The following is a 23011-nucleotide window of genomic DNA, read 5'->3' on the forward strand; positions in this document are numbered from 1 at the left end:
ACATGATCTAGAAGTACTATAATTCATATAGTTTTGTGTAGATTCATTTTGTTATATATTTCAAAATTTTAATAGACTCATTAAAAAGGTCTGAACTCAGACCGTAACTGGCATTTTTGATGTTATCTTATTTCAAACATAATGCTGTAATAGAGTTGTTTTCTTAAGTAGTTTGGTTCCACTTCTGGGTATTTATCCAAAGAAAATTAAAACATTAATTAGAAAAAATACATGCAACCCTATGTTCACTGCGGCATTATATATAATAGTCAAGATAGTGAAAGCAACCTAAGTACCCATTGATAGATGAAGGGATAAAGAAGAACGTGAGTCCTCACTCTCTTTCCACATACACACATTTATACATATACACATACACACAATGGAGTATTTCTTAGCCATAAAATAGAATGAAATCTTGCCATTTGTGACAACATGGATGGACCTAGAGGGTATTACGCTAAGTGAAAAAAGAGAAAGACAGATACTGTATGATTTCATTTATATGGAATTTAAAAAATATAAGACAAATGAACAAACATAACAAAGCAGGGTTACAGAGAATAAATAAGTGTTTGCCAGAGGGGAGAGGGAGGGGAGAGGGAAGGTGAGAAATGAGTGGGGTTGACTGAGAGGGACACACTTCCAGCTGCAATGTAAATGAGTCATGGATATGAAATGTACAATGTGGGGAATATAGTCAATGCTTATGTAATGTCTTTGATGACAGACTGTAATCAGACTTGACTGTGGTGATCATTTTGAAATGTACAGAAACATCGAATCACTGTATTCTGTATTCTGAGTGTGGAAGAATTGATGCTTTCAAACTGTGGTGCTGGAGAAGCTTCTTCAGGGTCCCTTGGACAGCAAGGAGATCAAACCAGTCAATCCTAAGGGAAGTGAACCCTGAACATTCATTGGAAGGATTGATGCTGAAGCTGAAGCTCCAATACTTTGGCCACCTGATACAAAGAACTGACTCACTGGAAAAGACTCTGATGCTGGGAAAGACTGAAGGTAGGAGGAGAAGGGGACAACAGAGGATGAGATGGTTGGATGGATGGCATCACTGACTCAATGGACATGAGTCTGAGCAAACTCCGGGAGATGGTAAAAGACAGAGAAGCCTGGCATGCTGCAGTCCATGGGGCACAAAGAGTCAGACATGACTTAGTGACTAAACAACAACATACTGTGTAACAGGAACTAACATAGTGTTGTAGGTCAGTTATATTATTTTTAAAAAATCATAGAAAAAGCTCAGACTTGTGGTTACCAGGGATGGGAGGTATGAGGGGAGGGAATTGGATGAAGGCAGTCAAAAGTTACAAACTTCCAGTTATAAGATAAACAAATACTAGGAATGTAATGTACAACACAATAAACAGAATTAACTCTGCCACATGTTATTTATGAAATTTGTTAAAAGAGTAAATCCTAAGAGTTCTTATCACAAGAAAAATATTTTTTCTGTTTTTTTAACTTTGTACCTATGTGAGATAATGGATGTTCATTAAACTTACTGTGATAACCATTTCATGATGTAACTAAGTCAAATCATAATGCCATATACCTTAAACTTACATAGTGCTGTATGTCAATTGTATCTCAATAAAACTGGAAGAAGAAAACAGTGTAGCGTGTATTTTGAGAAGAAATATAATAAGCCACTAGGCACATACTCATAGGTTATTTTTTTCATATTGACATCAGAATGACCTTAATAACAAGTTCTATTTTTCCCAATGAAATTTAAGTGTTAATGAATACCTTTATCACCTACTTTTTGAAATAATGGAATCAACCTAATAAGTTAAAGAAAAATGAACAGATAAAGATTTAGAATTAAATGCTACATTATAAAAGGAACATGTTTTGCTGCTGCTAAGTTGCTTCAGTCGTGTCTGACTCTGTGCGACCCCACAGACGGCAGCCCACCAGGATCCTCTGTCCCTGGGATTCTCCAGGCAAGAACGCTGGAGCGGGTTGCCATTTCCTTCTCCAACGCATGAAAGTGAAAAGTGAAAGTGAAGTCGCTCAGTCGTGTCCGACCCTCATGGACTGCAGGCTTCCAGGCTCCTCCGTCCATGGGATTTTCTAGGCAAGAGTACTGGAGTGGGGTGCCATTGCCTTCTGCTAGTAAGGATAAAAATACCTATCATTCACTGAAAACAATATATGCTGGGTACTGTGTAAGCACATTTCATCCTCATCCTTGTAAGGCAGGTATTTTACCTCCCATTCTACAGTGTAGAAGGGCTTCCCTTGTGGCTCAGCTGGTAAAGAATCTGCCTGCAAGTGGACCTGGGATCAATCCCTGGGTTGGAAGGATTCCCTGGAGAAGGAAAGGCTACCCACTCCAGTATCCTGGACTGGAGAATTCCATGGACTGTACAGTCCTTCAGAGACAACAAGGAATAGCTTCCTGTTTTAGTCAGCTAGCAGTAGATTTGAGTTTCTTGCCTGGGTGTGTTGAACTTCAAAATTTCTGCCTAATCACTGTGGGACATAAACCACTTCTCAAAGCATTTGCTAAAAAGATCATTGCTTGTGAAGTTCAGCAGCCTAAAATTGTAGAATTTATGGCCAGTAAGCTGAATTCTGTTCAGTTCAATTGCTCAGTCGTGTCCGACTCTTTGCGACCCCATGGACTGTAGCACGCTAGGCCTCCCTGTCCATCACCAACTCCCGGAGTTTGCCCATTAAGTTGGTGATGCCATCCAACCATCTCATCCTCTGTCATCCCCTTCTCCCGCCTTCAATCTTTCCCAGCATCAGGGTCTTTTCAAATGAGTCAGCTCTTCGCATCAGATCAGCTTATTTAATAACTGAAGACCAGCTTATTTAATCAGAACATGTATAAATCCCTAGTTAACCTGCTGTTTTTCTAATAAGGTCTAATTTGTTCTTCGTGGAAAATGTCAGGGATCTTATGTATAGGTATGTTTAGCCATTTAAAGTTTGCTGTAAGCAAACTTAAGTGATGACACTCATAGGAACACAACAGAAACAGAGCTTTAAAAAGATGTCTATGATTCAGAGTTGACAGTATTTTTACCAAATTCAATTCAAGCAAGGACATTACCTTCGAGGAACGTTGGGAGGATATGGAATGACAATTAGCTGAGAATTTGGAATGATTGCAGTCCATTCTTGTTTTCGTACAGACTAGAAAAAGAATATTTAAGAACATTTAACATTCAGTACACTTTAAAAACATGATTATTCTAAATAAGGAAAAAGCTTAAGTATTCTTTAATAAATTGAAATCCTAGGTATGGATTAAGCTAAATTTATATATATAAGGTTCCAAATAGGGCTCCTATTTGCAAAAATTTCTTCATCTTTTCAGGGAAGGATTATATTTCTGTCTTATGGATACATTAATTCAACTAGTATTTATAGAACACTCTTTTGTAGCAGGCACTGTTCAAAGTGTTAAGTACAAATGCTGCTTTGGAACTAAAATTCAAGTTGAGGTGGAGTCTGACAGTAATAAAAATAAAAATATTTGGTATGTTAGATGGTGAAAATGATGAGAAAAAGCAGGGAAGAAGAGGGGTAGGAAGTCTTAAGGTATATTTTCAAATTATAATGTTCTGTATGTAAGATAAGCTTAGATCAGTCACTACCAATGAATTTTTAAAATTCTTTAAAGGAAATGAAAATATTTAGATTCAATATTTGAACAGTAAATATTAAAAAACAGATTACTTGTAAATTTTTACTCACCTTCTCTCCAGATGGACGTGGAATACCAACATAAAGATGATCAAGAAAATTGGCACTTCGACCTAAGCCAAGTACATTATATGGTAGTTGGAGAGCTAAATGTGCCGACTGGCTAAGTTGTCCAGCTAAATTTATTTTTAAAAAAGAAAAAAGAACAATACATCTTTGGAGACACTGTTCTTATCAAATATTAAAATTATAAAATGTTAAAAATTTGGTTTCTATAACTTACCTTTATAAGGATAAAAATGTGAAATGAAATGCCTGGTTCATAATAAATAGTAATAATTCACTTTTTAAAAACTTATACTTTTTCAAGTATAAGTTGAGTGATTCTGAGTATCTTCAATCAAATTTTATAACAGTTTCATCATCCCCAAAAATGCCATAACCATTAGCAATTATTCCTATTTCTAACCCCTGCTCTTCCAGATGCAGGTAACCATTAGTCTACTTTTTTATATCAATACAATTGCCTATCCTGGAGATTCATATAAATGCAATCATGTAGTGTGTGCTCTTGATGAAGGATGCTGCTGTGAACATTCACATACAAGCTTTTGTGTCAACTTCTGTTTTCCAAAATGGCTGTATCATTCCACAGTTGTAAGAATAATATATGAGGGTTCCAGTTTTTCCATATTCTTATCAACATTTTCTCTATCTTTTGATCACAGCCATTCTAGTGGTTATGAAGTGGTATATCATTGTGGCCTTCATTTGCATTTACCTAATAACTAATGTTGTTTTCTTTTCATGTGCTTATTGGCCATTTTTGTAGCTTCCTTTTTAGGTCTCAAAGTTTATAGTTGTCTTTCATTCTTGATTTTAGTAATTTGAGTCTTCTCTTTTTCTTGAACAGTCTAGCTAAAGGTATGTCTATTTTGTTACTCTTAAAAAACCCAACTTTTGGTTCAGCTGGGTTTTCTCTGATTTCCTATCCTCGACATATTTCTCTCATTATATCCTGTCTTCTGTTTCCTTTGGGCTTAATTTGCTGTTCTTTTTATAGTTTCTTGAAATAGATGGTTAGGTTATTGATTTCAGACTGTTCTAGGTATAATAAATTTCCCTCTAAGAACTGCTTTAGCTGCATCCCATTTATTTTGGTATGCTGTTTTTTTTTTTTTTCATTCACCTATTTTCTAGTATCTATTGTGATTTCTTCTTTGACCCACTGGGTTTTTAGGAGTGTTGTTTCATTTCCAGATATATATTTTAAATGGGTTATATTTAATGGGTCTTTGCTGTGCATGGGCTTTCTCTAGTTTCAGTGAGAGGGGGCAAGTCTGCAACTAGAGAAACTCAACTCTTTTGGTTACTCTCATGGTACAATTTATCCCATTTTTTAAAACTTTCAACTTTTTATATCTTTAAATATTAAGTGTTTCTCTTGCAGGTAGCACCTAGTTGAGTCATATTTTAATATCCATTCTGCTGATCTCTGCCTTTTGATATGAGTATTTATTCCATTTACATTCAATGTAATTACTGATAAGGTAGGACTTTTGCCTGCTATTTGCTATTGGTTTTCTGTATGTCTTTTTAACTTTTCTATTTCTCCATTGCTGCTTTCTTTTAATTGTTTTCTATTACAGCATTTTAATTCTGTAGTTTCTTTTATTATATATTTTCTGAGCTGTTTTCTTAGTGGTTACCCTGGGAACTGCAACTAGCATATTAACTTAACAAAATAACTTAATACCTAGCACATAACAACAACTTTGCTCCAAAGTTCCCACCCTTTTGTGTTATTGTTATTATACAAATTTATGTTTTTATATATTCAGCCCATCAACACAAATCTGTAATTACTTTATGCAGTTGTTTTGTAAATCACTTAGGAAATCTCCCTTTAGTATTTTTGAAGAGTGGGCTGTTAGTGATGAATTCTATTTTTATCTCAGTTCAGTTCATTTCAGTTGCTCAGTTGTGTCCGACTCTTTGCGACCCCATGAATCGCAGCACTCCAGGCCTCCCTGTCCATCACCAACTCCCGGAGTTCACCCAAACTCATGTCCATAGAGCCAGTGATGCCATCTAGCCATTTCATCCTCTGTCGTCCCCTTCTCCTGCCCCCAGTCCCTCCCAGCATCAGAATCTTTTCCAATGAGTCAACTCTTCGCATGAGGTGGCCAAAGTACTGGAGTTTCAGCTGTAGCACGAGTCCTTCCAAAGAACACCCAGGACTGATCTTCTTTAGAATGGACTGGTTGGATCTCCTTGCAGTCCAAGGGACTCTCAAGAATCTTATCCAACACCACAGTTCAAAAGCATCGAATCTTCAGCACTCAGCTTTCTTCACAGTCCAATTTTCACATCCATACATGACCACTGGAAAAATCATAGCCTTGACTAGACGGACCTTTGTTGACAAAGTAATGTCTCTGCTTTTCAATATGCTATCTAGGTTGGTCATAACTTTCCTTTGAAGGATAGCTTTGGCACATATATGGGGTTGGTCAAGAAGTTCATTTGGGTTTCTCTGCTTTTATGGAAAAACCCAAATGAACTTTTTGGCCAATCCAACAGAATTCTTGATTGACAGGTTTTTTTTTTTTTTTTCCCCTCCTTTCAGCACTTTGAATGTATCATCCCCTTCTGCCTTCTGTGGTTTCTGATGAGAAGTCGGCTGTTAATCTTGTTGAGGCTCCTTCACATGTAACTAACTGCATCCTTCTTGCTGCTATGAAGTCTCTTTTTGTCTCTATTTTTCATACTTTACGTGTCTCAGTGGTGACTCTTTGAGTTACTTTAAGTTTGTTGAGTTTCTCATATGTGCAGATTAGTGTTTTTCATCATATTTGGATGGTTTCAGCCATTACTTCTTCAGATATTTATTCTGCCCCTTTCTCTATTTTGGGCTTCCTTGGTGGCTCAGATGGGAAAGAATCTGCTTGCAATGCAGGAGACCTGGGTTTGATCCCTGGGGAGGGAAGATCCCCTGGAGAAGGGCATGGCAACCCACTCCAGTATTCTTGCCTGGGAAATCCCATGGACAGAGGAGCCTGGCGGGCTACAGCTCATGGGGTTTCAAAGAGTTGGACACATCTGAATGACTACCACTTTCACTTTTCTCTCTCTTTAAGACTTGCTTTATGCATACATTGGTATGTTTGATGGTGGTTTCACAGGTTCTGAGGGTTTTTTTTCTTTCTGTAAACTTGGAATTAACCTATATTTAGGATTGCTAAAAAGATGTTTGCTTCTTGGAAGGAAAGCTATGACAAACCTAACTAGCGTATTAAAAAGCAGAGACATCACTTTGCATATAGTGATGCATATAGACAAAGGTGCATATCGTCAAAGCTATGATTTTTCTAGTAGTCATGTACAGATATGAGAGTTGGACCATAAATAAGGCTGAATGCTGAAGAATTGATGCTTTTGAATTGTGGTGCTGGAGAAGACTCTTGAGAGTCCTTGGACTGCAAGGAGATGAAACCAGTGAACTGAATATTCACTGGAAGGACTGTTGCTGAAGCTCAAGTTCCAATCAAGTGACTTTGGTCACTTGATGCAAAGAGCTGATTCACTGGAAAAGACCCTGATGCTGGGAAAGATTGAGGGTCAGAGGAGAAGGGGATGATGACAAAGGATAAGATGGTTGGATGGCATCACCAACTCAATGGACTTGAGTTTGAGCGAACTCTGGGAGGTAGTGAAGGATAGGTAAGCCTGGTGTGTTGCAGTCCACGAGGTCACAAACAGCTGGACACAACTTAGCGACTGAACAACAATTCTTTTTCCAGCTCAAATCTGTTGTTGCGTACTCTACAGAAATTTTTGATTCAGTTATTGTACTTTTCAACTCTAGAGTTTCTACTTGATTTTTAAAAATGATCTTTACTTCTTATTTGTATCTTCTTTTAGTGAGACACAGTTGTCATGCTTACTTTAGGTTTTTTAATCCTAGTTTCCTTTAGGTCTTTGAGCATGTTTATAATAGCCAATTCACAGGTTCTTTTAACTAAGTCTAACATCACTGTGCACATTTTCTATTGTCTGCATTTTTTTTTTTTTTTAATGTGTATGTGTTTTTACAAGATAGCTTTCGCTTTCATTTCTTGCTTGAGCAGTGCCTCAAGGTAGCATAATCAAGCTATGTATTAAATGAGGTAGTTTCCCTTCTAGGCACGTTTTTAGATGTCCAAGAAGATGTTCCAGCATTTCAAGTTGCCTATGGTTGTCGAGTGCCTTGGGACTTCCTTTTATGTTTTGGCCAGGCTTTTGTTTACTACATCTGGGATTTTGCCAGCACACTATTGTTTTTGGTAATGTTTTGAAGGGATTGGGCTTTTCTTTTCCCCGTGCTAGGTTGAACTCTGAGTCAAATCTGATAGCCCCAACATTCTGAGAATGGAGATTTCCTAAGGAGTTGCTAGTTTAGACAAATACTGATAGTGTTATAGGGATGAGAATTTTAATGGGGCTCCAAAGGTCAGTCTTGTCCACTGACTGTGAGGCTCCTAGCTATTTATGGCTGCTGCACCATTTAGTAGACAGGGGAGGTGGGATGGAAACAGTTCACGTTAAAATGCCCCAGACCCTGCCGTCTTAAGAATCAGGAGTTCCTCCTGGATAGACAGTGCTCAGAACATTCTGTGGCTTTGGTTAATTTCCAGAGTTCTGAAATAGTTAATATTATTTAGCCAGCATTTTTTTTTTGTTTGCTTATTGGTGGGGGGAGGGGACAGCAGGTTCATGAAGTCCTTACACTGGCATTCCAAAAATCAATCTCTCCTATTATAACTCACTTTTAAAGACTGTTATTTACTTGCTAGGTATTTTCAACATAATTAAACAAACTATTTAAATGACAGGGTTACTTAATATCTAAATACTATAATCTGCTATGGAGTCTGCTAAACATCTACTAATGTTACCCAGAAATATGAAATCATTGGAAAGTATATATATCTAATTTTTTATATAATTCTTATGTTAGTAAGAGAAAGGTATAATGAAAAGGAACAGTGAATTTAGGGATAACTGTTAATAAAGTTTATGTATGTAAAACTATAAAGCAATATAGTTAATTGCAAGGGGTATGGAATTACTTTGCCTTGTAGACTTAGCTGATTGAATGAAAATGCTTAAAAGAGTGCTTCAAATATAGTAAACACTGTTAAAGTAAATGTTAAATATATACATATTTCATTATACTTAGCAAAGACTGACTTAATAGACATCAAACTAGACTTATAAACCGTTTCTCTATAACTACCTCACTGAAAAGAACCAAATAAAAACATTTATCAATACTCTGTTAAGAAGATCATAGAACATAAATTCCAAATAAAACTGTATATTTCCTAAGAAAACTTAAAAACTATTAAAAAGAATAATGAAAATAAATTATCAAAAAATCTCAAAATGAAGACATAGTTACATTTTAGCATACTTTTAAAAAATTTTAGCATACTTTTAATCATGTAATTTTCTGCCTAGGCATGTGCATGAACAAGTAAACACATTAACACACTTTATTATTACTGCCCTTCACTCAATGTTATTTCATAAATATTCTCATGTTATTAACATTTTTTAAAAATAGATGTGCGGAGAGAAAGATTATTGGAACACTGAAATCCCATTAAAAGAAAACCAAAGGTAACAGTTAAAAGACAGACAATACACAAGCCTTTAAAAATTATTTTTATAAAAGTGTATCTATACAGATGTTATAAGAAACATAACTTCATTGTTTACATAGTATCCTCTTATTCCATAATTTAAAATTAACATTTTACTGATGGATATTAAGGATTTCTCCTAATATTCATTATTATAAACAATGCTTTAGTGAACATCTCTGCATCCCAATATTTGTCTGCATCCAAATTATTTTCTTAACATTCCTATACACGGAATACTAGAGGATGGAGCATTTATTGGGTAAATCATTTCAACAAATGGTGTTGGGACATGGGGATGAATATATGTAAGGGAAAACCTGATTTCTAAAAATAGATTGTACTACTTTACACAAACACTAGCTTTTAATGAAAGCACCCTTTTCATTCTATTCTTTGTTTTTTTGAGGTGAAATTCATATAATACACACTTAACCATTTTAAAGTATAAAATCAGGTGGCCTTTAGTGTATTCACAATATTGTATAACCACAGCTCTCATTAATCTCCATACTCAGATAAGTAATAACTCCTTATTTCCTCTCCCCTGGTATTCTCAAACCTGCTTTCAGTCTCTACAGATTTGTCTCTTCCACATGTGTCATGTAAGACATGATCATTTGTGTCTGCCTTTTTTCACTTATAGTAATGTTTTCAAGGGTCATATAAACTATAGCAAGTATCAGTGCTTTGTTCCTTTGTATGGTTGAATAATATTCCTTATGTGTGTGTGCACATGCAAAGTTGGCTTCAGTCGTGTCCAACTCTTTGCAAACCTATGGATGGTAGCCCACCAGGCTCCTCTGTCCATGGGATTCTCCAGGCAAGAACACTGGAGTGGCTTGCCATGTTCTCCTCCAGGGAATCTCCCCCTCCGGGGGATCTTCCCAACCCAGGGATCAAACCTCCATCTCTTATGTATCCTGAATTGGCAGGCAGGTTCTTTTCCACTAGCACCACCTGGGAAGCCTCATATTCCTTGTATATTAAAATACTTTGCTTGTCCATTTATCCATATATAGACATCTGGCTTGACTCCACTTTTTGGCTGAGTAATGCTATGAAAATGGATGTACAGATACCACTTTGAGACCCTGATTTCAATTTCCTTTGGGTATTTATTAAACTAGCAATGAAACTGCTGAATCATATGGTAATTCTGTTTAATTTTTTAAGAAATTGCCATTTTACATGTTCACTAGCAATGATTCAGAGTTCTTATATTTTCATCCTCATTGACACTTGTTCTTTTTTCATTAAAGCCATCCCAATGATTGTAAAGTGGTAATTCTGTGGTTTGATTTGCACTTCCTTCATGACCAATGATGTTGAATGTCTTTGCTTGTTGGTCATTTGTATTTCTTCTTTGGTTTTAGTTCACTGATTCCTAAGATGTTGATTGACCATGTCCTGCTTGATTGACCACATCCAATTTACCTTGACTCGTAGACCTAACATGTCCTGCTTGATTGACCACATCCAATTTACCTTGACTCGTAGACCTAACATTCCAGGTTCCAATGCAATATTGTTCTTTACAGCATTATACTTTACTTTCACCACCAGATACATCCACAACTGAGTGTCATTTCTGCTTTGGCTCAGCCTCTTCATTCTTCCTGGAGCTATTTCTCCACTCTTCTCCAGTATTATACTGGACAGCTACCAACTAGGGGAGGGGGTCTCAACTTCCTGTGTCACGCCTTTCTGCCTTTTCATATTGTTCATGAGGGTTCTTCAGGTAAGAACACTGGAGTGGTTTGACATTTCCCTATCCAGCAGACCATGTTTTGTCAGAACTCTCCACCATGACTCTCCATCTTGAGTGGCCTTGCATGACATGGCTCATAGCTTCATTGAGTACCCACGTCTAATCCATGTGATCATTTTGGTTAGTTTTCTGTGATTGTGGTTTTCATTCTGGAGGCTGTGGGACTGTAGTTCTTGTTTCTTCTGTCTGCCTTCTGACGGATGAGGATAAGAGGCATGTGCAAGCTTCCTGATGGGAAGTGGGGAAAACTGGGTCTTCCTCTGGTGGACCGACTCATTTGAAAAGACCCTGATGCTGGGAAAGATTGAAGGCAGGAGGAGAAGGGGATGACAGATGATGAGATGGTTGGATGGCATCACCAACTCAAAAGACATGAGTTTGAGTAAACTCTGGGAGTTGGTGATGAACAGGGAGGCCTGGCATGCTGCAGTCCATGGGGTCGCAAAGAGCTGGACACGACTGAGCAACTGAACTGATCTGGTGGACAAGGCCATGCTTGGTAAATCTTTAATCCATTTGCCTGCTGATGGATGGGGCTGTGCTCCCTCCTTGTTAGTTGTTTGGCGAGAGAAGACCCAGTCCTGGAGTCTACAGGCTCTATTGTAGGGCTAATGGCAACCTCCAAGAGGACTTATGCCAACATGTGCCTCCAAGGACTGCTATTGCCAGTGCCCCTGTCCTGGTGGCAAATTACTGGCAGCACATGCCTCTGCAAAAGACCCTCAAACACGCACAAACAGGTCTGTCTCATTCTCCTGTGGGGTCACTGCTCCTTTCTCTTGGATACAGGTGCATACAAAGTTTGGTTTGTGCCCTCCAAGAGTCTCTCTCCCAGTCCTATGTAAGTTCAATAAGTAAATCCTGCTGGCCTTCAAAGTCAGATTTCTTGGGGATTCCCAGTCTATTTGCCAGATCCCTAGGTTGGGAAGTCTGATGCAGGGCCTAGAACCATTGCAACAGTGTGAGAACTTCTTTGGTATTATTGTTCTCCAGTTTGTGGGTCACCTACCCGGTGGGTATGGGATTTGACTTTAAATGTGAATGTACCCACTTCCTTCCATCTTGTTGTGGCTTCTCCTTTGTTCTTGGACGTGGGGTATTTTTTATGGTGGGTTCCAACGTCCTCCTGTTGATGGCTGTTGAACAGCTAATTGCGATTTTGTTCTTAAAGGGGAAGATAAGCACATATCCTTCTACTTCACCATTCTGGGCTTTCCCAAGCATTGAGTAGGCTATATCTTTCCCTTTCTCCCTTGCCTTTCACATTTCTTGTTTCCTCAGCTACCTGTAAATACTCCTCAGACAACCACTTGGCCCTCTTCATGTCTTTTTCTTTGGGGTCGTTTTGGTCAGTGCCTCTGTACAGTGTACATGCCTCCATCCAGAGTTCTTCAGTCACTCTGTCTGCCAGATCTAATCCCATCAATCTATTTATCACTTCCACTGAAAAATCATAAGAGATTTGATTTAGGTCATACCTGAAGGCTGAGTGGTTTTCCCTGCTTTCTGCAATTTAAGCCTGAATTTTGCAATAAGGAGCTCATGATCTGAGCCACTGTCAGCTCCAGATCTTGTATAGAGTTTTTCCATCGTCAGCTGCAAGGAATATAATCAATCTGATTTCTGTACTGCCCATCTGGTAATGTCCATGTGTAGAATCATCTCTTGAGTTGTTGGAGGAAAAGGGTGTTTGTTATGACCAGTGTGTTCTTCTGGGAAAACTGTTAGCCTTTGCCCTACTTAATTTTGTACTCCAGGGCCAAACTTGCCTGTTACTCCAGGTATCTCTTGACTTCCTACTTTTACATTCCAGTCCCCTATGATGAAAAGGACATCTTTTTTTAGTGTTTGTTCTAGAAGGTGTTGTAAGTCTTTATAGAACCAGTCAGTGTTGGTTTCTTTGGCATCAGTGGTTGGGGAATAGACCTGGATTACTGTGAGGATGAATGGCAAACTGAGACCATTCTGACATTTTGAGATTGCATCATATACATTTAACGGTGCCCTGGCTTCAGTTCAGTTCAGTCGCTCAGTCATGTCTGACTCTTTGCGACCCCATAAACCGCACCATGCCAGGCCTCCGTGTCCATCACCAACTCCCAGAGTTTACCCAAACTCATGTCCATTGTTCGGTCATGCCATCCAAACATCTCATCCTCTGTCGTCCCCTTCTCCTCCTGCCCTCAATCTCTCCCAGCATCAGGGTCTTTTCAAATGAGTCAGCTCTTCGCATCAGGTGGCCAAAGTACTGGAGTTTCAGCTTCAACATCAGTCCTTCCAATGAACACCCAGGACTGATCTCCTTTAGGATGGACTGGTTGGATCTCCTTGCAATCCAAGGCACTCTCAAGAGTCTTCTCCAACACTACAGTTCAGAAGCATCAATTCTTTGGAGCTCAGCTTTCTTTATAGTCCAACTCTCACATCCATACATGACCACTGGAAAAATCATAGCCTTGACTAGACAGACCTTTGTTGACAAAGTAATATCTCTGCTTTTTAATATGCTGTCTAGGTTGGTCATAACTTTCCATCCAAGGAATAAGTGTCTTTTAATTTCATGGCTGCAATCAACCATCTGCAGTGTTTTTGGAGTCCCCCCTCCAAAAAATCAGCCACTGTTTTCCCATCTATTTGCCACGAAGTGATGGAACTGGATGCCATGATCTCAGTTTTCTGAATGTTGAGCTTTAAGCCAACGTTTTCACTCTCCTCTTTCACTTTCATCAAGAGGCTCTTTAGTTCTTCACTTTCTGCGATAAGGATGGTGTCATCTGCATATCTGAGGTTATTAATATTTCTCCTGGCAATCTTGATTCCAGCTTGTGGTTCTTCCAGCCCAGCATTTCTCATGATGTACTCTGCATATAAGTTAAATAAGCAGGGTGACAATATACAGCCTTGATGTACGCCTTTTCCTACTGGAACCAGTCTGTTGTTCCATGTCCAGTTCTAACTGTTGCTTCCTGACCTGCATACACGTTTCTCAAGAGGCAGGTCAGGTGGTCTGGTATTCCCATCTCTTTCAGAATTTTCCACAGTTTATTGTGATCCACACAGTCAAAGGCTTTGGCATAGTCCATAAAGCAGTACTACATGTTTTTCTGGAACTTTCTTGCTTTTTCCATGATCCAGCAGATGTTGGCTATTTGACCTCTGGTTCCTCTGCCTTTTCTAAAACCAGCTTGAACATCTGGAAGTTCATGGTTCATGTACTGCTGAAGCCTGGCTTGGAGAATTTTGAGCATTGCTTTACTAGCGTATGAGATGAGTGCAATTGTGCAGTAGTCTGAGCATTCTTCGGCATTGCCTTTCTTTGGGATTGGAATGAAAACTGACCTTTTCCAGTCTTATGGCCACTGCTGAGTTTTCCAAGTTTGCTGGCATATTGAGTGCAGCACTTTCACAGAATCATCTTTCAGGATTTGAAATAGCTCCACTGGAATTCCATCACCTCCACTAACTTTGTTCATAGTGATGCTTCCTAAGGCCCACTTGACTTCACATTCCAGGATGTGTGGCTCTAGGTGAGTGATCACACCATCGTGATTATCTGGGTCGTGAAGATCTTTTTTGTACAGTTCTTCTGTGTATTCTTGCCACCTCTTCTTAATATCTTTTGCTTCTGTTAGGTCCATACAAGTTCTGTCCTTTATTGAGCCCATCTTTGCATGAAATGTTCCCTGGTATCTCTAATATTCTTGAGGAGTTCTCTAGTCTTTCCCATTCTATTTTCCTCTATTTCTTTGCACTGATTGCTGAGGAAGGCTTTCTTATCTTTCCTTACTATTCGTTGGAACTCTGCATTCAAATGGGTATCTTTCCTTTTCTCCTTTGCTTTTCACTTCTCTTCTCTTCATAGCTATTTGTAAGGCCTCCTCAGACAGCCATTTTGCTTTTTTCCATTTCTTTTTCTTGGGGATGGTCTTGATCCCTGTCTTCTGTAGTATGTCATGAACCTCCATCCATAGTTCATCAGGCACTCTAGGGATTTGATTTAGGTCAACCTGAATGGTCTAGTGGTTTTCCCCACTTTCTTCAATTTAAGTCTGAATCTGGCTTTAAGGAGTTCATGAGCCACAGTCAGCTCCTGGTATTGTTTGTGCGGACTGTATACAGCTTCTCCATCTTTAGCTGCAAAGAATATAATCAATCTGATTTTGGTATTGACCATCTGGTGATGTCAATGTGTACAGTCTTCTCTTGTGTTGTTGGAAGAGGATGTTTGCTATATCCAGTGCATTCTCTTGGCAAAACTCTATTAGCCTTTGTCCTGCTTCACTCTGTATTCCAAGGCCAAATCTGCCTTTACTCCAGGTGTTTTTTGACTTCCTACTTTGCATTCCAGTCCCCTATAATGAAAAGGACATCTTTTTTGGGTGTTAGATCTAGATGGTCTTGTAGGTCTTCATAGAACCATTCAACTTCTGCTTCTTCAGCATTACCGGTCGGGGGATAGACTTGGATTACTGTGATGTTGAATGGTTTGCCTTGGAAACGAACAGAGATCATCCTGTCGTTTTTGAGATTGCATCCAAGTACTGCATTTCAGACTCTTGTTGACCATGATGGCTACTCCATTTCTTCTAAGGGATTCCTGCCCACAGTAGTAGATATAATGGTCATCTGAGTTAAATTCACCCATTCCAGTCCATCTTAGTTCGCTGATTCCTAGAATGTCAATGTTCACTCTTGCCATTTCCTGTTTGACCACTTCCAATTTGCCTTGATTCGTGAACCTAACATTCCAGGTTCCTATGCAATATTGCTCTTTACAGCATTGGACCTTGCTTCTATCACCAGTCATACCCACAACTGGTGGTGTTTTTGCTTTGGCTCCACCCCTTCATTCTTTCTGGAGTTATTTCTCCACTGATCTCCAGTAGTATATTGGGCACCTACCGACCTGGGCAGTTCCTCTTTCAGTGTCCTATCTTTTTGCCTTTTCATACTGTTCATGGGGTTCTCAAGGCAAGAATACTGAAGTGGTTTGCCATTCCCTTCTCCAGTGGACCACATTCTGTCAGACCTCTCCACCATGACCTGTCTGTCTTGGGTGGCCCCACGCAGCATGGCTTAGTTTCACTGAGCTAGACAAGGCTGTGGTCTGTGATTGTGGTTTAAGTCTGTCTGCCCTCTGATTCCCTCTCTCAGTTCCTACTGTCTTACCTGGGTTTTTACCTGCCTTGGCATCATATCCATTTAATGGTGCCTTGGCACCATTGTTGTCAAAGTTAATTGTCCAGAGATGTTTGGGTTTATTTTTGGATTCTCAATTGTATTCCAGTGGTCTGTATGTCTACCTTTACACCAGCACCACACAGTTGATTAAGTAAGTTTTAAACTTGGGGAGTATAGCTCCTCCCCTTTGTTTTTCTTTCTCAGTATTGTTTTGACTTTTCAGGGCCCTTTGTTATTCTTTATGAGTTTGAACTTTGCCTTTTACATTTCTGCAAAAATGAACACTGGAATTTTGATAAGGATAGCACTGGATATATAGAACACTTTGGTGAATATGGCTGTCTTAACATTATTAAGTCTTTTAGTCCATGAACATGGGATGTCTTTCCATTTATTAGGTCTTATTTAATTTCTTTCAGCAATGTTTTATAGCTTTCAGTGTATAAGTCTTTCACTTCCTTGGTTAAATTTATCCCTAGGTATTTTATTCTTCTGGAGTTGCTGTAGATTGAACAATTTAAAAAGATTTCCATTTTGAATTGCTCACTGATGTACAGAATCACAGCTAATTTAGGGATGTTGACCTTTTACCCCACAACTTTGCAGAATACATTTATTAGCTCTGGAGGTTTTTCTTGTGTGTGCATTCTAAGAGGTTTTCTATACAGAATCATAGTATTTGCAAAAAGTGAAAAAAGTTTCACTTTTTGTTGTCTAATTTGGATGGTTTTAATTTCTTTTTCTCACCTAATTTCTCTATCCAGGAATTCCAGTCAAAGTTGAATAGCAGTCGTGAAGGTGGTCATCCTTGTCTTGTTCTTAATCTCAGGGGGAATACTTTCCGTTTTTTACCAATGAGGATGATGTCAGCTGTGGGTTTTTCATAAATGACCTTTATATTTATGAAAGATAAGAAAGTTTTCATCTATTCCAAGTTTTTTTTTCTTAGATCAAGAAATGGTACTGAATTTTGTTAAATGGTTTTCCTATGAAAACACATGAGAGGATCATTTGTTTTTTTCCCTCAGTTCTATAACTGGGATGGATTAACTGATTTTTCTTATGTGAACAAGCTTTGCATTCCTGGGACCAACTGATCAGTGTATGATAATGTCCTGTTAGACTTGGCTTGTAAGCATTTTGCTGAAGATTTTTACATCAATATTCATGCGCAATACTGGTCTGTAGTTTTTGTTTTATTGTGGCATCTTTATTTGGCTTGATATGTATGTAATATAAGCTTCATAGAATGTGTTAGGAAACGTTCCCTCCTTTTCTAGTTCTTAGAAGAGTGTGGGTGGGATTCATGCCAACTTTTCTTTTAATGCTTTGAAGAATTCACCAGTAAGCCATCTGATCCTTGATTTTTCTGTTTGGAGGCTTTTGATTACTGATTCAGTTTATTTACTGGTTTTAGGTCTGTTGAGATTTTCTATTTCTTTCTGAGTCAATATAGGCATCAGTTCAGTTCAGTTGCTCAGTCGTGTCTGACTCTTTGCAACTCCACGTACTGCAGCACTCCAGGCTGCCCTGTCCATCACTAGCTCCTGGAGCTTACTCAAACTCATGTCCATCCATTGTGTCGGTGATACCATCCAACCATTTCATTCTCTGTCCTCTCCTTCTCCTCCTGCCTTCAATCTTTCCCAGCATCAGGGTCTTTTCAAATGAGCCAGTTCTTCACATCAGGTGGCCAAAGTATTGGAGTTTCAGCTTCAGCATCAGTCCTTCCAGTGAGTGTCTGTTAAATTTTTTTCCCATTTCATCTAAATTAGTTTGTTGATGTATTAATTGGTTCACGGTTTCACTTATAATCCTTTCATTTTTTGCAAGGTTGGTAGTAATGTCCCCTTGTTCATTTGTGTCTTTTTTCCTTCTTATTCAGCCTAGCTAAAGGAGTGTCAACTTTGTTGGTTTTCCAAAAAACGAACTTTTGATTTCTGTGATTCTGTCTACTGTTTTGCACTTTATTTCATTTATCTCTGCTTGAATCTTTATTGTTTCCTTCCTTTTACTGGCTCTAGGTTTAGTTTGCTCTTCTTTTTCAAGTTCCTTAAAGTCTAAAGTTAGGTTGTTGACATGGTGTTCTTCCTTGTTTTTAACATAGTTCTACAGCCATAAAATTCTGAGTACTTACCGCTTTTGCAGCATCCCGTAAGTTTTGGTATGCTACATTTGTTTTCATTCTTCTCCAAAAATTTTCTAATTTCACTAATATATAGTCTCATCTCCCATGAGCAAACCATTCATCCAAAGTAATGTAAAAGATTATAGTAACAATTTTGTGTCTACTTGGCAATGAATCTATATTTAACATCTTTATTTGCACAAAATTGGTTTGAGATTTTCTTTCATGTAAGGAAAGTTGCTGCTAATCGTTGGTGACAATGAATTCCTTGACTAAACTTACCTCAAAAAGAACCTAAGAGTTTGTGTGGCCAACTTAACTTAGGTCAGTCCCTAATACTCCCAAATTTATAACTCCAGCTTAGAATTACAATCCTTGAACTCTAAGTTCTTATATCCAACCTATTATTCCATGTTTTAAGCTCAGTATCTCTTACTTCCGTGGTTTAAAAACACTGTGTGTGCGTGCTCAGTCGTGCCAGATTCTTTGTGACCCTATGGACTGTAACTGTCCATGCTTCTCTGTCTGTGGGATTCTCCAGGCAGAAATACTGGAATGGGTTGCCAAGTCCTCCTCCAGGAGATCTTCCCTATCTTAGGGATAGAACCCGAGTCTCCCGCAGCTCCTGCATTGCAGGCCGATTCTTTACCACTGATCCATACACAATCCCCAAACATCCACAATCCAAACACTTATTTCTACCTCCATGGCTATTAACCATCATTTCTAACCAGAATTATTTTAATAGTTTTCTGATCAGTTTCCCTGTGTTAGCTGTTGTTCTTCCTATACTGTTTCACTTTACATTCCCTCATTTAACTCAGATTTTATCTTCTACTCCTTAAATCCCCTTCTTTCATTCTACTGCAAGACATGGGTCTCTTCACTCACTGTTCCTTGGAGATTCCAGGAATACCTTAGGGCTTCTGCTCTGGCTTTCTCCTCTACCTGGAATATTCTTTAAAATAACCATATGTGATTCCCTTATAGTCTTCAAATCTTTGTTCAAATGACATTTTCTCAAAGAAGCCCATTCTGACCACCATACATAAATCTGATGACTCCTCTATCCTTCTTACCCTGCTTTATTCCCCCCAGAGTAGATATCACCTCTTAACTATTACATAGTATTAAATAACTTATAACTATTTATTTATATGATTTATTGCCTCTTTTCACCTACTAGAATGTAATCTCTATGAGGGTCAAGAAATTGGTCTGTTTTATTAACCTACCTAAAGAGTCTAGAATTGGTCTAACATATATTAGGCACTCAGTACATATTTGTTCAATGAATGAAGGAATCAAAGAACTTTTACCCTCCAAATGTGTCAAACCTGAGATACTGTATCAATTTATACCACATAGATACCAGTACAGAAAGATAGTCTACTTAAAGGTAAAGTATCAGTTATAAATAAGAATTTTGAACAATTTTATAATAATACATAAAAAGCATTTATAGTATCAATTATCTTTATTGTGAGGAAATCAAGAGGTCAAATGTTTTGATCAAAACTACACAGTTACTAAATGATGGAGCTGGAATTTTCACTTTGGCAGCTTAATTCCAAACTCCACACTCTAAATTTATCATTACCTGTGATCCTTTTTATTCAGTTGGAAGAAAAGCACTGATATTTGCCTTACTGCTGTATAAAATGCTCTATATAATGACAAAATAGCACCCCCTCCACCACCAATGCCCATTGCTCATTTCTTTTACTGTTTGGATCTCTGTATTTGTGGGGTCCTAGGATATGATCTGGAAATCTGTAACATTTTTTACGTAGTCATTCCAGTCAACATGGCATTTGTAAATGTTAATCAGATCAGATATCCTAGCCAGAAAAAGTCTAGCAATGAAATTATTTATAATCTACTATGATAATATAATCTTTTTTCTGATATTTTACAAGTTTCAAACAACTTATATGTGAACTTCACAGAAAAAGAATCTGTATGTCAGATGTTACATATATATATATATTCTAATTATGTGAAATTAATTACAAAATCTGAGGTGACCTTTGTGGCTTAAAAAATATTTGAGTTGATCTGAGACCCCACTGTCCCAAATTTCTGAAAATTTAAAACACCATAGCTGTTATAATAGGATGATTTCCAGTAATATACAGATGATCACTTTTTAAATAATAAATTATCAACAAATAATAGCAGTCAGAGAAAACGGATAAAATGTATTAAAACAGTGACAACTTTGAATATTTAAATTCATTGCTGAAGTGTTTAGTCAGTTTTAGGGAGACAGCTAATTCCTATATATAGAAAAGTCATAAGAAAGGCTACTTATTGTCAACAGGCTAAACTTACTTGTGCTTCTTAACATCATATTCTAATGTGACACCAGAATTCAGAAGTGGGGAAAAAAGAGGACAGCATAGATTTGGAAAGAGAAGCCAAAAAAATTTTGACTGAGAATAATAAAAATATTGGTGTTTAATTTTAAAATTTGGCTACAGACACTTGACATTTAAAACATTCACTAAATCATAGCTTGTCTTCTTATTTCTGTCTTAAAATTCGCTGATTTAAATTAAATGTATGGCAACTCATACAGAAAATATAAATGAAGCAGTTTTCTGCTTGATGGTAAAATCTTCAACTGGTTTATATGACTAAGACAAATTTTTTTTTTTTTTTACTTTTAGAAAACCTAGTTTAGAGTGTAAATGGATTCTCACTAATCACTTACTTATTAAAGCCTGTGATTAATTAATTAGCTTGTTTGTTCTATAGATTTTAAGCACCTGCTATATATCAGGTACTCTGTTGACTGGAGAATCAGCTTAATCAATTTGTGATCAAATTATAAATCTAAGACACATGTTAATTTAATGTAACTGTATACATACTCTTTGGTTTTTAATAGTCCTACTTAGTAATCATCTTAAAAATAAGAAATAGGATGTCTTCATAAAAAGGCATAATCCATGTATAGAAAGTAGTTAAGATCTTTAAAAAGTATGTGGTGTTACCAGGCACTCTTGAACGTAGATCCAGAAGAAAGAGCCTGTATTTTCAGTAAGTAAACACTGCATCGAGAATTCATGAAGCTACATGCCTAAATGCTGAATTCCTGGGCTTCAGAAGTCAGTATTGTAGCAATTTATGGAAAATTTCTTAAAATAATGGTTGGCTTCTTTTCCTTGTAGTCAATGGGGGGCTTTTAATGGAGAGTAAAGGAATCCATTGACTATCCTTTGGAGTATTCTGACTTATTTCTGAACCCAGCTTCTAGATAACTGACAAAGATAAAGTGATGAAACACGTAGAAGAATCTCTTACTAGGCTGAAAATAGCTCCATAAGAACAGGTACTTAGGTCTTCATCAATCATAGTAGAAAAGCTTTTGTAAACACAACACATATACATAAATAGTATGTATAATATATTTTAGAAAACTTAATGAATTTTTGCCTAACTTAAAAAATTTATGACATTTAGAATTCCAATTGTTTGACTTAGAATGAATGGAATGCTAGATTTCTAAATTATATTCACTCAAAACTTTGATATAGTTCCATGTATTTTGGCATCTAATATCCCTGCTGAAAGCCTAGAAAGTTTATTTTAGTGGTTTAAAAAAATTTTTTTTTGAATGAGGCTTGAAACTTCTAGTCCAATTCTGAGAATATGGAGAAATACTATGTTGTTAAAAAAAAAAAAGTAAATTACCATGTGATACAGTATTATTAGATTTTATTCAAATTTCACAAACTTTTATGCTAGAGTCCATTATTTGTTTTCATACCTTATTCAAGACTCCAAATGGTATTTAATTGCATTGAGCAGCTTCAGCTGCATGCAAAAAATTCTGGTCAACTCTCTTTTTATTTTTATTCTGTTACAAATATTTTCTAATTTTCCTTGTTCTGGCTTCTTAGATAAACCCATCGTTTAAAAGTGGACATTTAATTTCCAAATACCTGGGTTTTAAAAAAGTATCTTTGATACTAATTTCACATTTTGATAAAATGCTTTCTTCTCTGCAATCACCTTCTGTGTTTTTTCAGTCTTCTGACTTATTGAGGCTTTCAATGGCTAAATCAAAGGTCTCTCTTGGTAAATGTCACATTGTACTTGAAAATATGTAAGTTATTTTCAAATGTCTTTTGATACTGATTTCTAACATAATTCCACAATGATAACTGGACAGACTCTGTATGGTTTCAGCCTTTAGACCATCAAATGTGGTACCTTGTTTTATGTCCCTGGATACGTTCCAGCATCCCCTGGTTTACAGTCTATGGGGATTTGAATAGAATTTGCATCCTACTGTTGTGTGAAAGCTGTAGAAGTCTTAATGATGTTGAATTGGTTCACGGTGCTTTTCAGGCCTACTATATCTTTCTACTTTTCTGTGTATTTGTCCTATTAATTTTGAGAGTTTGATATTGAAACTCCAACTAAAAACCTTCATTTATCTACCTAGAACATAATTGTAATATACAGTGAAACTATATGTAACTTTGTTCTGTATTTTCCAAATCTCCTGAAAATGTATTATCATACTTTCATTATTTAAAAAATAACATA

At 37.3% G+C, this 23011-nt stretch overlaps 2 protein-coding genes across 7 annotated transcripts in view; one reads left to right on the top strand and one right to left on the bottom strand.

Annotated features, from left to right (window-relative positions):
* The window catches only part of LOC109572527 (PDZ and LIM domain protein 1-like), a 174905-nt gene that overhangs the window by 114461 nt on the left and 37433 nt on the right, over positions 1-23011 (top strand). The gene's annotated exons all lie outside the window — the stretch shown is intronic.
* ITFG1 (integrin alpha FG-GAP repeat containing 1) overlaps positions 1-23011 on the bottom strand; it is a 295883-nt gene that overhangs the window by 6281 nt on the left and 266591 nt on the right. For both annotated transcript variants that reach the window (XM_070771930.1, XM_019979391.2), the window contains exons 15-16: positions 3736-3860; positions 3089-3171 (exon numbers count right to left, since the gene is read on the bottom strand). In XM_070771930.1, coding sequence (XP_070628031.1) covers positions 3089-3171; positions 3736-3860 — 208 coding nt within the window. The remainder of the gene's footprint in view (positions 1-3088; positions 3172-3735; positions 3861-23011) is intronic.

Source organism: Bos indicus, chromosome 18, assembly GCF_029378745.1.
Source record: "Bos indicus isolate NIAB-ARS_2022 breed Sahiwal x Tharparkar chromosome 18, NIAB-ARS_B.indTharparkar_mat_pri_1.0, whole genome shotgun sequence".
NCBI classification, from domain to species: Eukaryota; Metazoa; Chordata; class Mammalia; order Artiodactyla; family Bovidae; genus Bos; species Bos indicus.